This window comes from Schistocerca piceifrons, chromosome 7 (genome assembly GCF_021461385.2).
Source record: "Schistocerca piceifrons isolate TAMUIC-IGC-003096 chromosome 7, iqSchPice1.1, whole genome shotgun sequence".
Taxonomy (NCBI): domain Eukaryota; kingdom Metazoa; phylum Arthropoda; class Insecta; order Orthoptera; family Acrididae; genus Schistocerca; species Schistocerca piceifrons.
Window position 1 is genome coordinate 579799589 of NC_060144.1, and position 15341 is coordinate 579814929.

A 15341-nucleotide genomic window follows, 5' to 3' on the forward strand; every position below is an offset into this window, starting at 1 on the left:
ACAAGAGAATAAACTGTTACCGAGAATTTCACTTACAAAGGCATATTGTATTATATATAATTATTTAAAAATCTGTTGCCAAGTATTTTTTTTTGTTCTTGTAAATCCTGTCAACGTTTCATCAAAATGTTAAATAAAAATCTTTTACTAAATGAAGTGTTTTACAAGTCCAGTTCCTCCGACGGCTGTTGCAGATATGCCACATACCTGGCAGTTATATCTGAGATTTAATCTTATATACTCAATTACACTTCATTACTGGTTACAAAATATGATTTTAGATTTTTATTTTCAAGCAATTTCAGTAATTTTGTCCTCACTGACGTTTTTGCACTTTAAAGTACCATACTAGCAACAGAGGTTACTAGCACAAGACGATAACGTATACGAGGGGCGTGTGAAAAGTCCGTGCAAAGCCAGAGAGATGGCACCACCTGCGCGTATCGAGGCCATATTTAGTTAGTAGCATCTCTGGAAAGAATGCACACCAAGTTTCAGCCACATTGGTCTATTGCTTTGTGTTTGGCAATCGTGTGAATCAATGAAGTCGAGTGACTGTCAAAAAATGGACAAAAAAGAATTTCGTGTACTCATTAAGCATTACTTTATAAAAGGCAAAACGTCTCAGGAGACTAAATAGAAGCTTGATAAATATTACAGTGACTCTGCATCTTCGACTAGAATGGTTTATAAGTGGTTTCAAATTTTCGTAGTGGCAATATGGGCGCAAGTAATGCTGAACATTCTGGACGGCTTGTGGAGGTTACGACTCCACAAATCATTGATAAAATCCATGATATGGTGATGGATGACAGAATACTTAAGGTGCGTGAGATTGCTAGTGCTGTGGACATCTCGAGTGAACAGGTACATAATATTTTGCATAAATATTTGGACATGAGAAAGCTATCCGCAAGATGGGTTCCGCGATTGCTCACGCTTGATCAGAAACGGAATCGTGTGAAGTGTTGCAAGGATGGTTTGCAGCTGTTCTGGAAGAATCCGCAGAACTTTAAGCGTCGTTTCGTCACTTTGGATGGAACATGGATACATTACTATACTCCTGAGACCAAACAATAATCTAAACAATGGGTTACTTTGGAGAATCTGCACCAAAAAAAGACGAAGACCATTCCCTCGACCGGAAAGGCTACGGCGACTGTCTTTTGGGATTCGCAAGGGATAATCCTCTTGGACTATCTGGAAAACGGAAAAACTATTACAGGTGAATATTATTCAGCGTTACTGGACCGTTTGAATACCGAGCTGCAAAAAAACTCCGGCGATTCGACCGCAAAAACAGTCCTTTTCCATCACGACAATGCACCAGCACACAACTCAGCAATAGTGGTCGCAAAATTAATGGAAATAAGATTTTAACTCGTTTCACATCACCCGTATTCTCCAGACGTGGCTCCCTCGGACTACTATTTGTTCCCCAATTTGAAGAAATGGCTGGTGAGACAAAGATTTTATTCAAACGAGGAAGTGATTGCAGCAACTAGTAGCTACTTTGTAGACTTGGATAATTCCAGTTATTCGGAAGGGATCAACAAATTAGAACGGAGTGTGTAAGTCTAAAAGGGGACTATGTCGAAAAATTACCCCAAGCACGTTAGTAGTTTTTTTTTTTAATTTGCACGGACTTTTCAAACGTCCCTCGTATTTCAATTCTCGATTTTTCCCCACTGTGGCAATGTATACAACTCTTCTGGAAGTTCGGAGCACATGGTGTGGTCATCGTTGTGTCGATGTTCTTCCGTTTCTCATCAGTTCACAGGATTCTACTAGTTACAGTGGTTATAGCTCAAAGGAAATATAGGTTTTAAATTCATCTTTGTAATATGTTCCTAGCCTATCGTTTTTAAGGAGGAAAATCGCGACTTGTCATTATATTTTATCCGTTCCAGACTTATATATACTTTAGTTATTTATATATATGTGGCACTTATTGTTGATTGGAATATAACCATAAGACCGCATTTTCTTTTATTATGAAATATGATCATTACAGGTTTACATGTAGCTTCTTTTCGTTCGCCAGTCATCTCATAGAAATTTAGGCTCTTAATCAAGATGGCATTCTTGTTCGCATCTGTGCGATATGTGAAAACACTCTAATGTAATGAACTATTCTTCAGCTAGGGATCCACCATGTTTGCCATTAAGGGATCCAACGAAGTCGTTTATAGTGAATACAGTATTAATATGGGGAGATCTGGAGAAGAAAGGTAACAGAGACAATCCCAGGCTTCTCTCGGATAAATGCAGAGTTTTAGCGAGAACTGATTAATTTTTAAATCATCCGTTGAACTGAAACAGTTGTGAAAGCAAATAGTGCTGGAAATTTAATGCACGGAGCTCAGACGTAACAAAAGTTACACGGTTGGTCTCACCGTCTTTCGCAGCTGCAGATCGTCTTCACATTCGCAGTAATGCACCGTCCCCAAAAAGCGCCATTGCTGACATACGTGTTCCTCGAGACATGAAGACAGACGGAAGGAGGGTTTCGAGATTCGTGCAGCTCTCTAGTTTACCGAGAAAAGAAATGTGCTTCCATCTTTGAAAGCAGTGCCATTAATGGTGTGTTAGGCGTCGAAATAAAATAACGGTTGTACTTTAATATGTAGAATAGTCCGCAGTGACTGGTAGCTGGTCTCGGTTTCATTAAGAATTTTCCTACGCCTTTATCTTAGGTACGACTTACACCTCCGCTTACAGATCTCTGGTAATCCAGCGAGACTCATGCTGTGCCACTGAAGAACTGCAAGACACCTGATCTTAGTACTTCTTCGTGTCGACTCCACTCTCACATGGAAACATTCCCAGGTGTCAATTAACGACCTTGATGATGAGACCTGGCGGGTGTGTCGAGGGGACAAACATAGTTTTTTGTATGGCTCCAGTTTCACTTCCAAGGCGTAAAACACACGCCGAAAGGCAATATTGCATTTCAAGTTTAGAGGGAATATCTTGGAAACGATGACATATAAAACATGGTTTTCATATAAAAGTTGATACGTAATTAATGTTATTGAAAACTGTAGAATCGACTTTCATAATAATTTGAAATTTTGCAGAAAATCCCACCACCATTAATTAATTTTGAAAAATGAAAACTTTTCTAACAACTCTTAAGCCACATACATCCCTTCGCACTAGGGCTGATTTCTGAAATACCATTTCTGGAAAATAAGTTGTACAGAAAGTGCTGTCGGAGAATTTTCAAAATACTCCATTAAAATATTTAAAAATTTATTACTGTTCTAATTATCTAATATGATAATATTTATTTTATGTTTTGCATTGTTATTTTACGTTTTAAATTAATACCTCTTTTAGTTTCTTAGTTTCTCATTTTACAGATATGTGTTTTGTTAACTGAAAATAATAAGTACACTACTGGCCATTAAAATTGATACACCAAGAAGAAATGCAGATGATATTGGGTATTCATTGGACAGATATATTATACTAGAACTGACATGTGAGCTGGCCGGAGTGACCGAGCGATTCTAGGCGCTTCAATCTGGAACCGAGCGACCGATACGGTCGCAGGTTCGAATCCTGCCTCGGGCATGGACGTGTGTGCTGTCCTTAGGTTAGTTAGGTTTAAGTAGTTCTAAGTCCTAGGGGACTGATAACCTCTGATGTTAAGTGCCGTAGTGCTCAGAGCCATTTGAACCATTTGAACTGACGTGATTACATTTTCACGCAATTTGGGTGCATAGATCCTTAGAAATCAGTACCCAGAACAACCACCTCTGGACGTAATAACGGCCTTGATACGCCTGGGCATTGAGACAAACAGAGCTTCGATGGCGTGTACAGGTACAGCTGCCCATACAGCTTCAAATCGATACCACAGTTCATCAAGAGTAGTGACTGGCGTATTGTGACGAGCCAGTTGCTAAGCCACCACTGACCAGACGTTTTCAGTTGGTGAGAGATCTGGAAAATGTGCTGGCCAGGGCAGAAAACTAAGATTTTCTGTATCCAGAAAGGCCCGTACAGGACCTGCAACATGCGGTCGTGCGTTAACGTGCTGAAATGTAGGGTATCACAGAGATCGAATGAAGGGTAGAGCCACGGGTCGTAACACAATTGAAATGTAACGTCCACTGTTCAAATTGCCGTCAATGCGAACAAGAGGTGACCGAGACGTGTAACCAATGGCACCCCATACCATCACGCCGGGTGATACGCCAGTATGGCGATGACGAATACACGCTTCCGATATGCGTTCACCGCGCTGTCGCCAAACACGGATGCGACCATCATGATGCTGTAAACAGAACCAGGAATCATCCGAAAAAATGACGTTTTGCCATTCGTGCACCCATGTTCGTCGTTGAGTACACCATCGCAGGCGCTCCTGTCTGTGATGCGGCGTCAAGGGTAACCGCAGCCATGGTCTCCGAGCTGATAGTCCATGCTGCTGCAAACGTCGTCGAACTGAGCGTGCAGATGATTGTTGTCTTGCAAACGTCCCCATTTGTTGACTCAGGGATCGAGAAGTGTCTGCACGATCCGTTACAGCTATGTGGATAAGATGCCTGTCATCTCGACTGCTAGTGATACGAGGCCGTTGGGATCCTGACCCCACCGATTCCATATTCTGCTAACAGTCATTGGATGTCGACCAACGCGAGCAGCAATGTCGCGATACGATAAACCACAATCGCGATAGGCTACACTCCTTATACGAGGCATCACAACAACGTTTCAACAGGCAACACCGGTCAACTGCTGTTTGTGTATGAGAAATCGGTTGGAAACTTTCCTCATGTCAGTACGTTGTAGGTGTCGCCACCGGCGCTAACCTTGTGTGAATGCTCTGAAAAGCTAATCATTTCCATATCACAGCATCTTCGTCCTGTCGGTTACATTTCACGTCTGTAGCACGTCATCTTCGTGGTGTAGCAATTTTAATGGCCAGTAGTGTAACTTATTATTATTACAGAAAATAATTACAATAATGATCATCTGAAAGGAACTGCCTATTTACACAATGCACGTAAAATGAACGAAATTCTTCTCGTAGTACACACGACAGTGAAGACAATATGAAACCAAATACAGCATGATTTGAAGTTGGCACGGGTAATTCTCTAAATATCCTGATTTGTATCAGGCGTATTTCAGTACATTGATGGCGAAGAGAATTGATTAAAATGGTTCAAATGGCTCTGAGGAGTGTGGGACTTAACATCTGAGGTCATCAGTCACCTAGAAATTAGAACTACTGAAACTTAACTGACCTAAGGACATCAATCACATCCACGCCCGAGGCAGGATTTGAACCTGCAACTGTAAAGATCACGCGGTTGTAGAGTGAAGCGCCTAGGACCGCACGGCCAGAATTGATTATGTACAGGTGACTGCAGCTTGATTATGTTGTTTCTCAAGTGGAGGTTGACATCATAATGATTCGGTATACATATATAGTATGCAGTTGTGTACATGGTATACAAAATACACTGAAGGGCCACAGAAACTGGTACAGGCAAGCGTATTCAAATACAGAGAAAAGTAAAAAGGCAGAATACGGCGCTGTGGTCTGCAAACGCGAAATAAGAATAAAATTGTCTGGCGCAGTTGTTAGATCGCTTACTGCTGCTATAATGGCAGGTTATCAACATTTAACTGGGTTTCAACGCGGTATTGTAGTCGGCACGAGCGATGAGTCACAGCATCTCCGAGGCAGCGATGAAGTGGGGATTTTCCCGTACAATCATTTTACTGGTGTACAGAAACATCAGGGATTCGGTAAAACATGTGATCACCGACATCTCTGGGGCCGGAAAAAGATCCTGAAAGAACGGGACCAAAGACTATTGAAAAGAATCGTTCAACGTGTCAGAAGTGCAACCCTTCCGCAGATTGCTGCAGATTTCAGTGCTGGGCCATCAACAAGTTTCAGCGTACGAACAACTCAACTAAACATTATCGACATGGGCTGTCGGAGCCAAGACCCACTTGTGTACCCTTGATCACCCCACGACACAAAACTTTACGCCTCGCTTGAGCGCGTCAACACCGAAAAAAATGGAACCAATTTTACTCACATAGATGGTTCAAATGGCTCTGAGCACTATGGGACTTAACAGCGGAGGTCATCAGTCCCCTACAACTTAGAACTACTTGAAACTAACTAACCTAAGGACATCACACACATCCATGCCCGAGGCATGTGCGACGGTAGGGGTCGCTCGGCTCCAGACTGTAGCGCCTAGAACCGCACGGCCACTCCAGCCGGCGTCAACACCGACATTGGACTATTAATGACTGGAGACATGTTGTCTCGTCGGACGAGTCTCGTTCCAAATTTTACCGAGTGGATAAACGGGTACAGGTATGCACACAAACTTATGAATCCATGGACCTAACATGTCAGAAGGGGACTGTTCAAGTGGGTTGCAGGCTCTGTAACGGTGTGGGACGTGTACGTCTAGATACGACTGTGACAGGTAACACATACATAAGCATCCTGTCTGATCACTTGCATCCATTCATGTCCATTGTTCATTCCGACGGACTTGGACAATTGCAGCAGGACAATGCGACACCCCAGAACTGCGACACGTCCAGAACTGCTACGGAGTGACTCTAGGAACACTCTTCTGAGTTTAAACACTTCCGCTAGCCACCATACTCCGCAGACATAAACATTATGGAGCATATCTGGGATGCCTTGCAACATACTGTTGCGAAGAGATCTTATAAAGGCACATTTGCATGCCGTGCGAGAGTTTCCTCGGAAACGCGAAATCTTAATTAAATAATTAATCTCTGACAAATAAATAAAGCCTATGGCACAGAACTGCTGCGCTATGCTGCTGATAAAACAAAAAACAATTAGGACACTCTTATGTTTCATTAAGAAGATGTAGGTCTGGTAGAATAGCGGGAAGCACGTATATTTTATTAACTGGCACACCGCCATATTTGATGTTATATAAGAACACTGCGAGTTGCAATCACACTAGGCACTCGACCCTGTAAAGATTCTATATTTATGAAAGTAAGTTGAATTATTTAACTGTAGGCTTATTCCTTGAATATATCTGATTTAACTAACTGTGTAAACTTTTTTATGTTTAGTAGAGAGTCACCTCTGTACGACGTATTGACATGGCTGGCAAGTTATTCTAATATTGAGATTTTGAGTCCGCACATACCGCAGCAGTCTTTGGAAACGATTTAAATACGAAGTCCGATTATTTGAATCACATTTCACGGTCAACTACGAATAACATTGCACTTACGGAAAAGCCATTGTCAAGCGTCTGATACGAAATAATTAAACGTCCTCATTCCAGATAAGCAAATATTAATTACAACCAATCACTATCATACATATACAATAATTAATATTTTATATTATTTTTTATTTATTTATTTTATAATCTCCACTCCCTCGTACTCTTACGGATTTATGGATAGCCCTGCAGGATTCATGGTGTCAGTTGCCTCCAGTACTACTTCAGACATAGGTTGAGTCCATGCTACGTCGTACTGCGGCACTTCTGAATGCTCGTGGGTGTCCAAGACGGTATCAGGAAGCTCTACCATTTTCTTTGGCTCTGTATTATGTTTCCCTTCTAGCACATCGGTTAGGTCCGCCTGACGTTCTACGAATATGCGTGTTGCTACGAGTGCTGATGTTCTGACGATATTGCTTTGTGTATGTGGGCGCCTCAAAGGGCCATGAAGGTGCAGATGAAAGGCATCCGCGTGGACCCCATCTCGAAGCACCTGTTCGACGTCGACGACGAGCGGTGGCGTGAGGTGATGCAGCTGTACGCGAAGGGCTTCTCGCCGGCCAGGACGGAGCGGCTGTCGTGCTGGCTGGAGCAGTGCGGCCGCGGCGTGCAGCGCGCCCTCTCCCGGAGGATCCAGGGCGTCGGCTGGAGGGACGTCGACCTGCTGGCCGTCTGCTCGCGGTTCGCCACCGACTCCATCGGCTGCTGCGCCTTCGGCATCGAATGTGGCGCCATCGACGACCCGCGCTCGACGTACCTCCAGCTCGCCCTCAAGGTAAGAGCCACTGCCCTCTACTCCCTACATTCCACAGCAAAGTTTATGGTGGTTACTTTTGCAGGGCGGATTTTTTTCCCATCATTAGACGGGAAAAGAGGAACATGTATTGGTGCAAAGAGGACAGAATGCATAAGATTTCCTGATGACATGGTATTAGTGGCAGAAAGTGAGTGGAAGTGAATAACATGCTGAACGATATGAATGAAGCTTGTGTGGAATATGGGATGCAAATAAACACAGCAAAAACGAAGAGTATGATCATCAGTACAAGACTCAGACTGTCCAATATTAAAATAGGACAATACACCATTAGCCAGGTAAGCGCATTTAAATATCTTGGAAGCACAATAACTGAAGACCTTAGATGTCACCAGGAGGTGAAAACTCGAATTGCCATAGCGGAGGAGGTATTCAACAGAAAGAGGAGACTCGTATGCGGCAAATTAGATAAAGGTCTAAGGAAAAGACTTGGCAACTGTTTTGTCTGGAGTGTGGCACTATATGGGTCAGAAACATGGACGCATAGACGAGAGGATGAAAAAAGGTTAGAAGCATCTGAGATGTGGATATGGAGGAGAATGGAGAGAATAAGCTGGGTGGAAAGTGTGAGAAATGAACGAGTATTGGAAAGGGTTGGTGAGCGAAGATGTCTGCTGATCGTTGTAAGAGAAAGGAAAAAGATCTGGTTGCGACATTCATTGAGAAGGGAGTGCTTGCTAGCAGATGCTTTGGAAGGATTGGTTTGTGGGAGAAGACTGAGAGGAAGAAGTAGATACAAGATGATAGACGACATAAAGGGAAGCGGAAATTATGCTGACGAAGAAAACTACCATCTGAAAACCTGACTTTTGGCAAAACAATGATGATGATGATTCTCGTGATTAAAACTAATGCCACGGGCCACAAGCTGCATCCTAAGTCCAATGTCTGTCTTCCCTTACAGTCTTTAACCTGTAAAGCCGCCTCCCGAACCACAGAGGCTACAAAAAATGGTTCAAATGGCCCTGAACACTATGGGGCTTAACTGCTGAGGTCATCAGTCCCCTAGAACGTAGAACTACTTAAACCTAACTAACCTAAGGACATCACACACATCCATGCCCGAGGTAGGATTCGAACCTGAGACCGTAGCGGTCACGCTGTTCCAGACTGTAGCGCCTAGAACCGCTCGGCCACTCTGGCCGGCTCATAGCGGCTACAACTAGATGTCGTAACACATGTTGAATCATCATGTCCCTTCTTCTTGTCGGTGTTCTCCAAAAATTCTTTTCTTTGCCAATTCTGTTCAGAACATCGTCTTTCATTAGCACTTCTGTTCACCTAATTTCCAACGTTCCTCTGTAGCATCACATCTAAAACGCTTCGATTCTTTTCTGTTCCGGTGTTCCTACTGTTCATGATTGAAGGACGACTACAAGCTTCGAATAATATAGTAATATATTCCTGAATTATCATCTTGTGGTGCAGTTCTTCTTGTTGTCTCCGTGCTTGCTATCCCATATAATCCTGAAGCTCAGCTCAGCTGTAATAATTATACACGTATTACCCGAAGCAATGTATGAAAATTTGTGCCGGAGCGGGACAGGAACGCACATTTTCCTCGTACCACGAGTCATCACCTTCAGTGATATGAAGTAGGAAGAGATGGACACAGTAATTCGGGGGAAGGGGGCGTGGACAGAGAAAAGGAAGAGGAAGAGATGGATGGAGAGAGAGGAGAGTGGCAGAGGGAGAGAGGAAGGAAAGAGGAGTCGATGGAAAGAGAGAGGTGGAAAAGGAGGAAAAGTGATAGAGGGCGTAGGAGGAGATGGGCAGAGAGATTGGGAGGAGTTAAGAAATAGAGATAGGGAAGAGGAGAAGGGTGGAGTGAGAGAGATGGGAGTAGGAGATGAACAGCGAGGGAAAGAGGAGGTGGTGCACAGGGAGAGGGGGAGGAGGAGATAGAGAGAGTTGGGAGGAGGGGACGGATAGATAGTGGGGCAGCAACAGTCGGGTAGACAAGGGGGAGGGGAAGTATGAGATGGACATAGAAAGGTGGGAGAGGGAGACAGACGAATAGGAGATGGGAGTAAATCCATATCCGGGCAGCGACAGTTACTCAATTAGTATGCAGATAAATCATCTACTCCATACTGCCGCATCGAATTAGTTCGGGAATGAGCTAGGCAGCCCAATGAACATATCTGAAAAGCGTACGTCGGCACAAAAGAATTGACGTCACACGCGGTGCCCATAATGAAAACCTGTATTCTGAGTTTAAAACTTCATTGAAGTGCCTGTTCCCCGTGTGCCTTGTATTTCTCGCCCCGTCGTCTCCTGAAACACTGCAGGGACTTAGGAACACCCCTCTACATGTACGGCTACGTTAGGAACTCAAAAACTATCTGTGGCCGCATCTGCGACACGTGAAACTGCGCAGCGTCAGATCAGTGAGTTCGCCTCGCACCAACACTGTCGCGCCCCAGTGTGGCACGCTAGTCTGCTGGTCACTTGCCATGGTAGGAGCACTGCACTCTATAGGCGCAACGAATCTGTCCTCCTCGGGCCGGGTGAGCTGTATCAGACCCCTCACGCGGCAACTCCGCTGAGAAAATTCAAGTTGAGCACTGTCGTAGCCATCACGGCACAAGTTAAAAGGTGTCGTACCCAGCACAACACGGTTACTTTCTAAAGCGGGATTTTGTTACCCAAGCTCGTTTTGAAGAAGACGAATTTCCATACTTGGTAGCATCTTGCGGTGGGAATAATGTTGCGACGATCGACGACTCGTAGCAGTGTTGTTGATCACATTCCAACTAAAATCGGCTTCACCAGAGAACAGCTCTAACGGAAGGACACTACCATTAACGTTTGGACTGCATCATTGTTTGCAGCGTACCTGTAGTATATTTGTAAGTTGATGAAGGGAAACAATCAGTAACGAAAACATAAATAACCGCTAAATACGTGCACCTTTTCGAAACACTCGTTGGTACTGCACACTTAAGCCCACACAGCATGCGTCAGCCTTTATGGACCTTAAGAAACAGGTGCACTAGGCACATAGTGCAGTGTTCCTAAACATTATTAACGAGTTTGGCGTTGAATCGAAACCGGTGATCATAATTAGAGCCACCATGCCCGTAAGAATTAAAGTGTGAAATTCTAAGGACCCCTGTCGCATTTTTTTTGGAGTCAAACAAAAGTTTCACTAGCTGAAGGGAAGTCTCTGTTGCTTTTCAAATACGTTCTCCAAATGATCACTTAATAATTACCACATAGACCAAAATAAGCTGCCCCTGGTGGAGCAATAAATACATGTAGCGTAAGTAGGGAAAAGTTACATACATTGAACGTATCATACGGTAGTGAAGCCCAGTTCTACGAAAGTATTACAAAATACTTTCTGGGTTACCTAACTGTGCACAGAAAACAACTTATGTTGTTGCTAAGGGATTCCAATATTAATCTAACATACAAGTTGTGGCCTCAGAGAAGTCGTTTTTCGAAATTACGATACGAATTATGATAACTATATTTACACAGATAGCAATTTACACATAAAGTAAGTTAAGACGTTTAGAGCAATCGACAAAAGAGTATTTGGTTAAGAAGTGGGATCAAAACTTACGTTGAAAAAACATCAACGATCAGATCTGGTGTTTTCGTTACTAGCTTCTGAGAATGAGATGACGTGTTGAATGGAATGGACGTCCTACTGTGCGCAGAATTACAGAAGCTAAATTATATAGAGCACCTATAACGGAACTGTCATTAAATATTAAAAAATTTAAAACTTGTAAGTATAAACCCATGAAAAGTATATAACAGTATATTGTGCAGCAACTAAGGTTGCAAGTACCGCACACAACTTGATTTCTGTAATCCTTTTCCGTCTATAATCCTTTCCGTCTTTTTTTATTTTACATTCATTGTTCTACAGCTTTATGATCTTAATGAAAACCTTTATACAACTTACCTACTTTCAGAGAAAGACCCTTATGATTCTATACTTCCAGTGTTTTACAACCTTGGTATTTTAAGGCCGTACTTCAGTTTTGGTTGCTTTATTTCCACTTTTAGATTTTACTGTTTTATGCCTTTTACATTTTCACTCGTCCATTCGTCTACACTTTTAACATATAAACGTAAGGTTTTTACGTAATTAACTTTTTGCCATTTTAAGACCCATTCTTTAGTAGCACGCCTCCCTTGCCACCCACCGCCATCCTCCCTTTTGTTTTGCGATAAGTTCCTATGGGACCAAACTGCTGAGGTCATCGGTCCCTAGGCTTACACACATACCTAATCTAACTTAAACTAACTTACGCTAAGAACAACAAACACACCCATGATGGAGGGAGGACTCGAACCTTCGACGGGGAACAGGAGGGGGGGGGGGGTTGTTGGCGGGGAGGGGGGGGGGGAGTCGCACTAACCGTGGAAGGCGCCTTGGACCGCGGCTCCTGCGTTCTTTCCTCCCTTTCAGCCCCCCTCACTCCATTTTATAATTTTACTACCTTACGTCGTTTACAGTTTACCAGTTCACACATCCATTGTTCTACACTATTAATAGTCGAAGAGAATTTTTACATGTTATATTTTTTTGTAATTTTATCGTAAGGTCTTGCCTTCCCAAGCTCTTTAGATCTCTACCACTCAACCTACCTGCTTCCTTTCCCTCTCCCAATCATCGCCTCTCCAATTAGCCCTTTCCCTCATGTTCCCTTTCCCCGTACCCTCTCCTGTACCTCTACAAGATAGCTGACCGCAGTTGCAAAACACTATATTCTGATGTGAGGTTGTGACAGACTAGACAGCTTGCTATCACAGCTACTTAGGTAACATTTATATTTATGTACAATTGTGTTGTAATTATTGTGACATGTTATACGGAACATGTTTAGTTCTACGTTGTTTTAGATCTGAAGATGATCCAGAGGTATCTAAACCTTTCAAGTAATTAAAAAAGTGCAGCTAAAGAATTAATGAAGATTGTTTTAAATTACACGTCTGACAGAGTTGGAGAAGGAAGTTACGGAGAATTTGTGTATAGAGCACAAAAAAATGTTCAAATGTGTGTGAAATCTTATGGGACTTAACTGCTAAGGTCATCAGTACCAAAGCTTACACACTGCTTAACCTAAATTATCCTAGGGATAAACACACACACACCCATGCCCGAGGGAGGACTCGAACCTCCGCCGGGACCAGCCGCACAGTCCATGACTGCAGCGCTCCAGACCGCTCTGCTAATCCCGCGTGGCTATAGAGCAAAGCATCGCATGGATGTGAATCATGCAATTATGAGGAACCATGAAAGAAGAGTTATTACACATTTTAAATAATGAAAGGAACTAAGGTAAAACTGCCATCAACCTGAAGGTTACTCTGAACAACACAGAGCATTATTAGCTATGGATTGTAGAAAGTGATACCTCGTTGCCCTTCTCCTACTTGATTTCTCCTGTACTTTACAGAAAGACCGGCAGGACTGTGATCCACAGGAAACTTCAACATTTTTCACTTTAAGAAATATTGCCAGAAATGATAAGGGACAGATAAAAATCATAGGACTGACTGGGGATCGAACTCAAGACATTAAAGTATGTAATCTCGCACTTTGCCACACAATTAAAAGAATATGCTCAGAATCAGGTGGGCAGATATAACAATAAATAATTAATGTCTCTCCAGAATCGACTATGAAAGGAAAACTAGGAAACACTGACGAGAAGAAGTGGCAGGATCATAGGAAATGTGTTGAAGCGTCAGGCGTAGCGGGAACCGTACCAGGAAAAAAGTGTAGGATGAGGCAGACATTGGAATATATGCAACTCAGACATTAAACCTGCAGGGAAATGAAGTGATTGGTACAGGATAGTAATTCACTGTGGGCCACATTCTAACCGTCAAATGTCATCTATTACGTTTTAGAGTTCAAGACTTTTAGGTTAGTATACAATGCACTAATGCCATCCATTAGGTTACATAATATTTTAACAGACCAAAGTAAGTTACGATGTAGATTTCTGTCGTAATAAAATCCTCGTAGTGTTTGTAGATATGAAATAAGTAATCTGGAATTCGCAGGCAATGTATCCGACTCGACGAAAAAATTTCGTGGAGTTCCTGTCGATGTGGCACCCAGAAGTCGCCTGGATTTTCTTCTTCGGCTACTTCACGCACGACACCTACGACTTCTTCAAGGGAGTCGCCCTAGGAATTCTGCAGTACAGGCAGAAGAACCACCTCTGCCGAGATGACGTGATGCACGAGTTCTTGCAAGCGAGACTGAACGGCCTCGCGTCTGAGGAGAACACACCCACAAGTAAGGCGCATTCAGACTTACCCTCTCGTGTGGCTAACTTGTAATTATTTATATCACACGCTACATCGCCGTTTGACAACCCATCATTATCCCCGCGCAAATATTAACCGCCTGGTGCGAATAAGAAATAATAGCTTAATGACATATTACAAGTACTCTGCAGATGGTATGCTGTCAAAACAGTAAGAAGGCATGAAAACAAGTGACGTGAAAAAATCCATTTTCACAATAACGTAATTACAGGGAAGATATAAAAACAAAAAATTTTGAAAAGCCCATGTTATTTAACTGGATTAAAATAAGAAAACAACCATGAATTTTGTAAAATATTTTACATAAACAAATCGAGACCCACTGAAGGCGGCACAGCTGTCGAAAACTGTTTGGATAAATAAAACATAAGAACATTGTGTCTTACATACGACGGAGTAAGAACATTTAATTGGAAAACACGGAAAGAAAGTTAACAGGAGCTTCCAGTCAGAGTGAGATGACCAGTGAAAATTTTTACCACATTAGTGATCGTACGGAAATGTCCTGCGTGTCTGTAGCAAGTGCCATATTTATTTGGTTACCCGAGCATGCCCTCAGGCCTGACTCAAGCTATTATTGCCATTAATATATCCACTTCTCATTTCCAAACATTTGTGTTTGTGGTCCTGCGATAGGTTGCGTGGAAATAACATCACTTCCGTGGCACAGTTTAATGTAAATGCCTTTCTTGTTACGTAAGTCCATTCATTTTGCTTCAGCTAATATAATTACTGTAAGTACCCCAGCGACAGGATAAGAACCTATGCCATTCCCCTGTGCTGTTATTATGCATACCCAAAGAGAGAACTGTGCTGGTAGTATTTGGAAGTCATACATGAAATTATGAATGAAAATAATGATTTGAGTCAGGAAAGTGGAGCGTGATCAGATAGCATAACTGTACAGTATCTTGATTCCATTGCAGGTCTGGTAGAAATTTTCATTAGTCATCGCA

The 15341-nt window shown here is 42.7% G+C and overlaps 1 protein-coding gene across 1 annotated transcript in view; it reads left to right on the forward strand.

The window, feature by feature from the left end:
- LOC124805203 (probable cytochrome P450 6a13) overlaps positions 1–15341 on the forward strand; it is a 90494-nt gene that overhangs the window by 28518 nt on the left and 46635 nt on the right. The window contains exons 2-3 of the mRNA XM_047265699.1: positions 7707–8040; positions 14116–14353. Of these exons, the coding sequence (XP_047121655.1) occupies positions 7707–8040; positions 14116–14353 (572 nt within the window). The remainder of the gene's footprint in view (positions 1–7706; positions 8041–14115; positions 14354–15341) is intronic.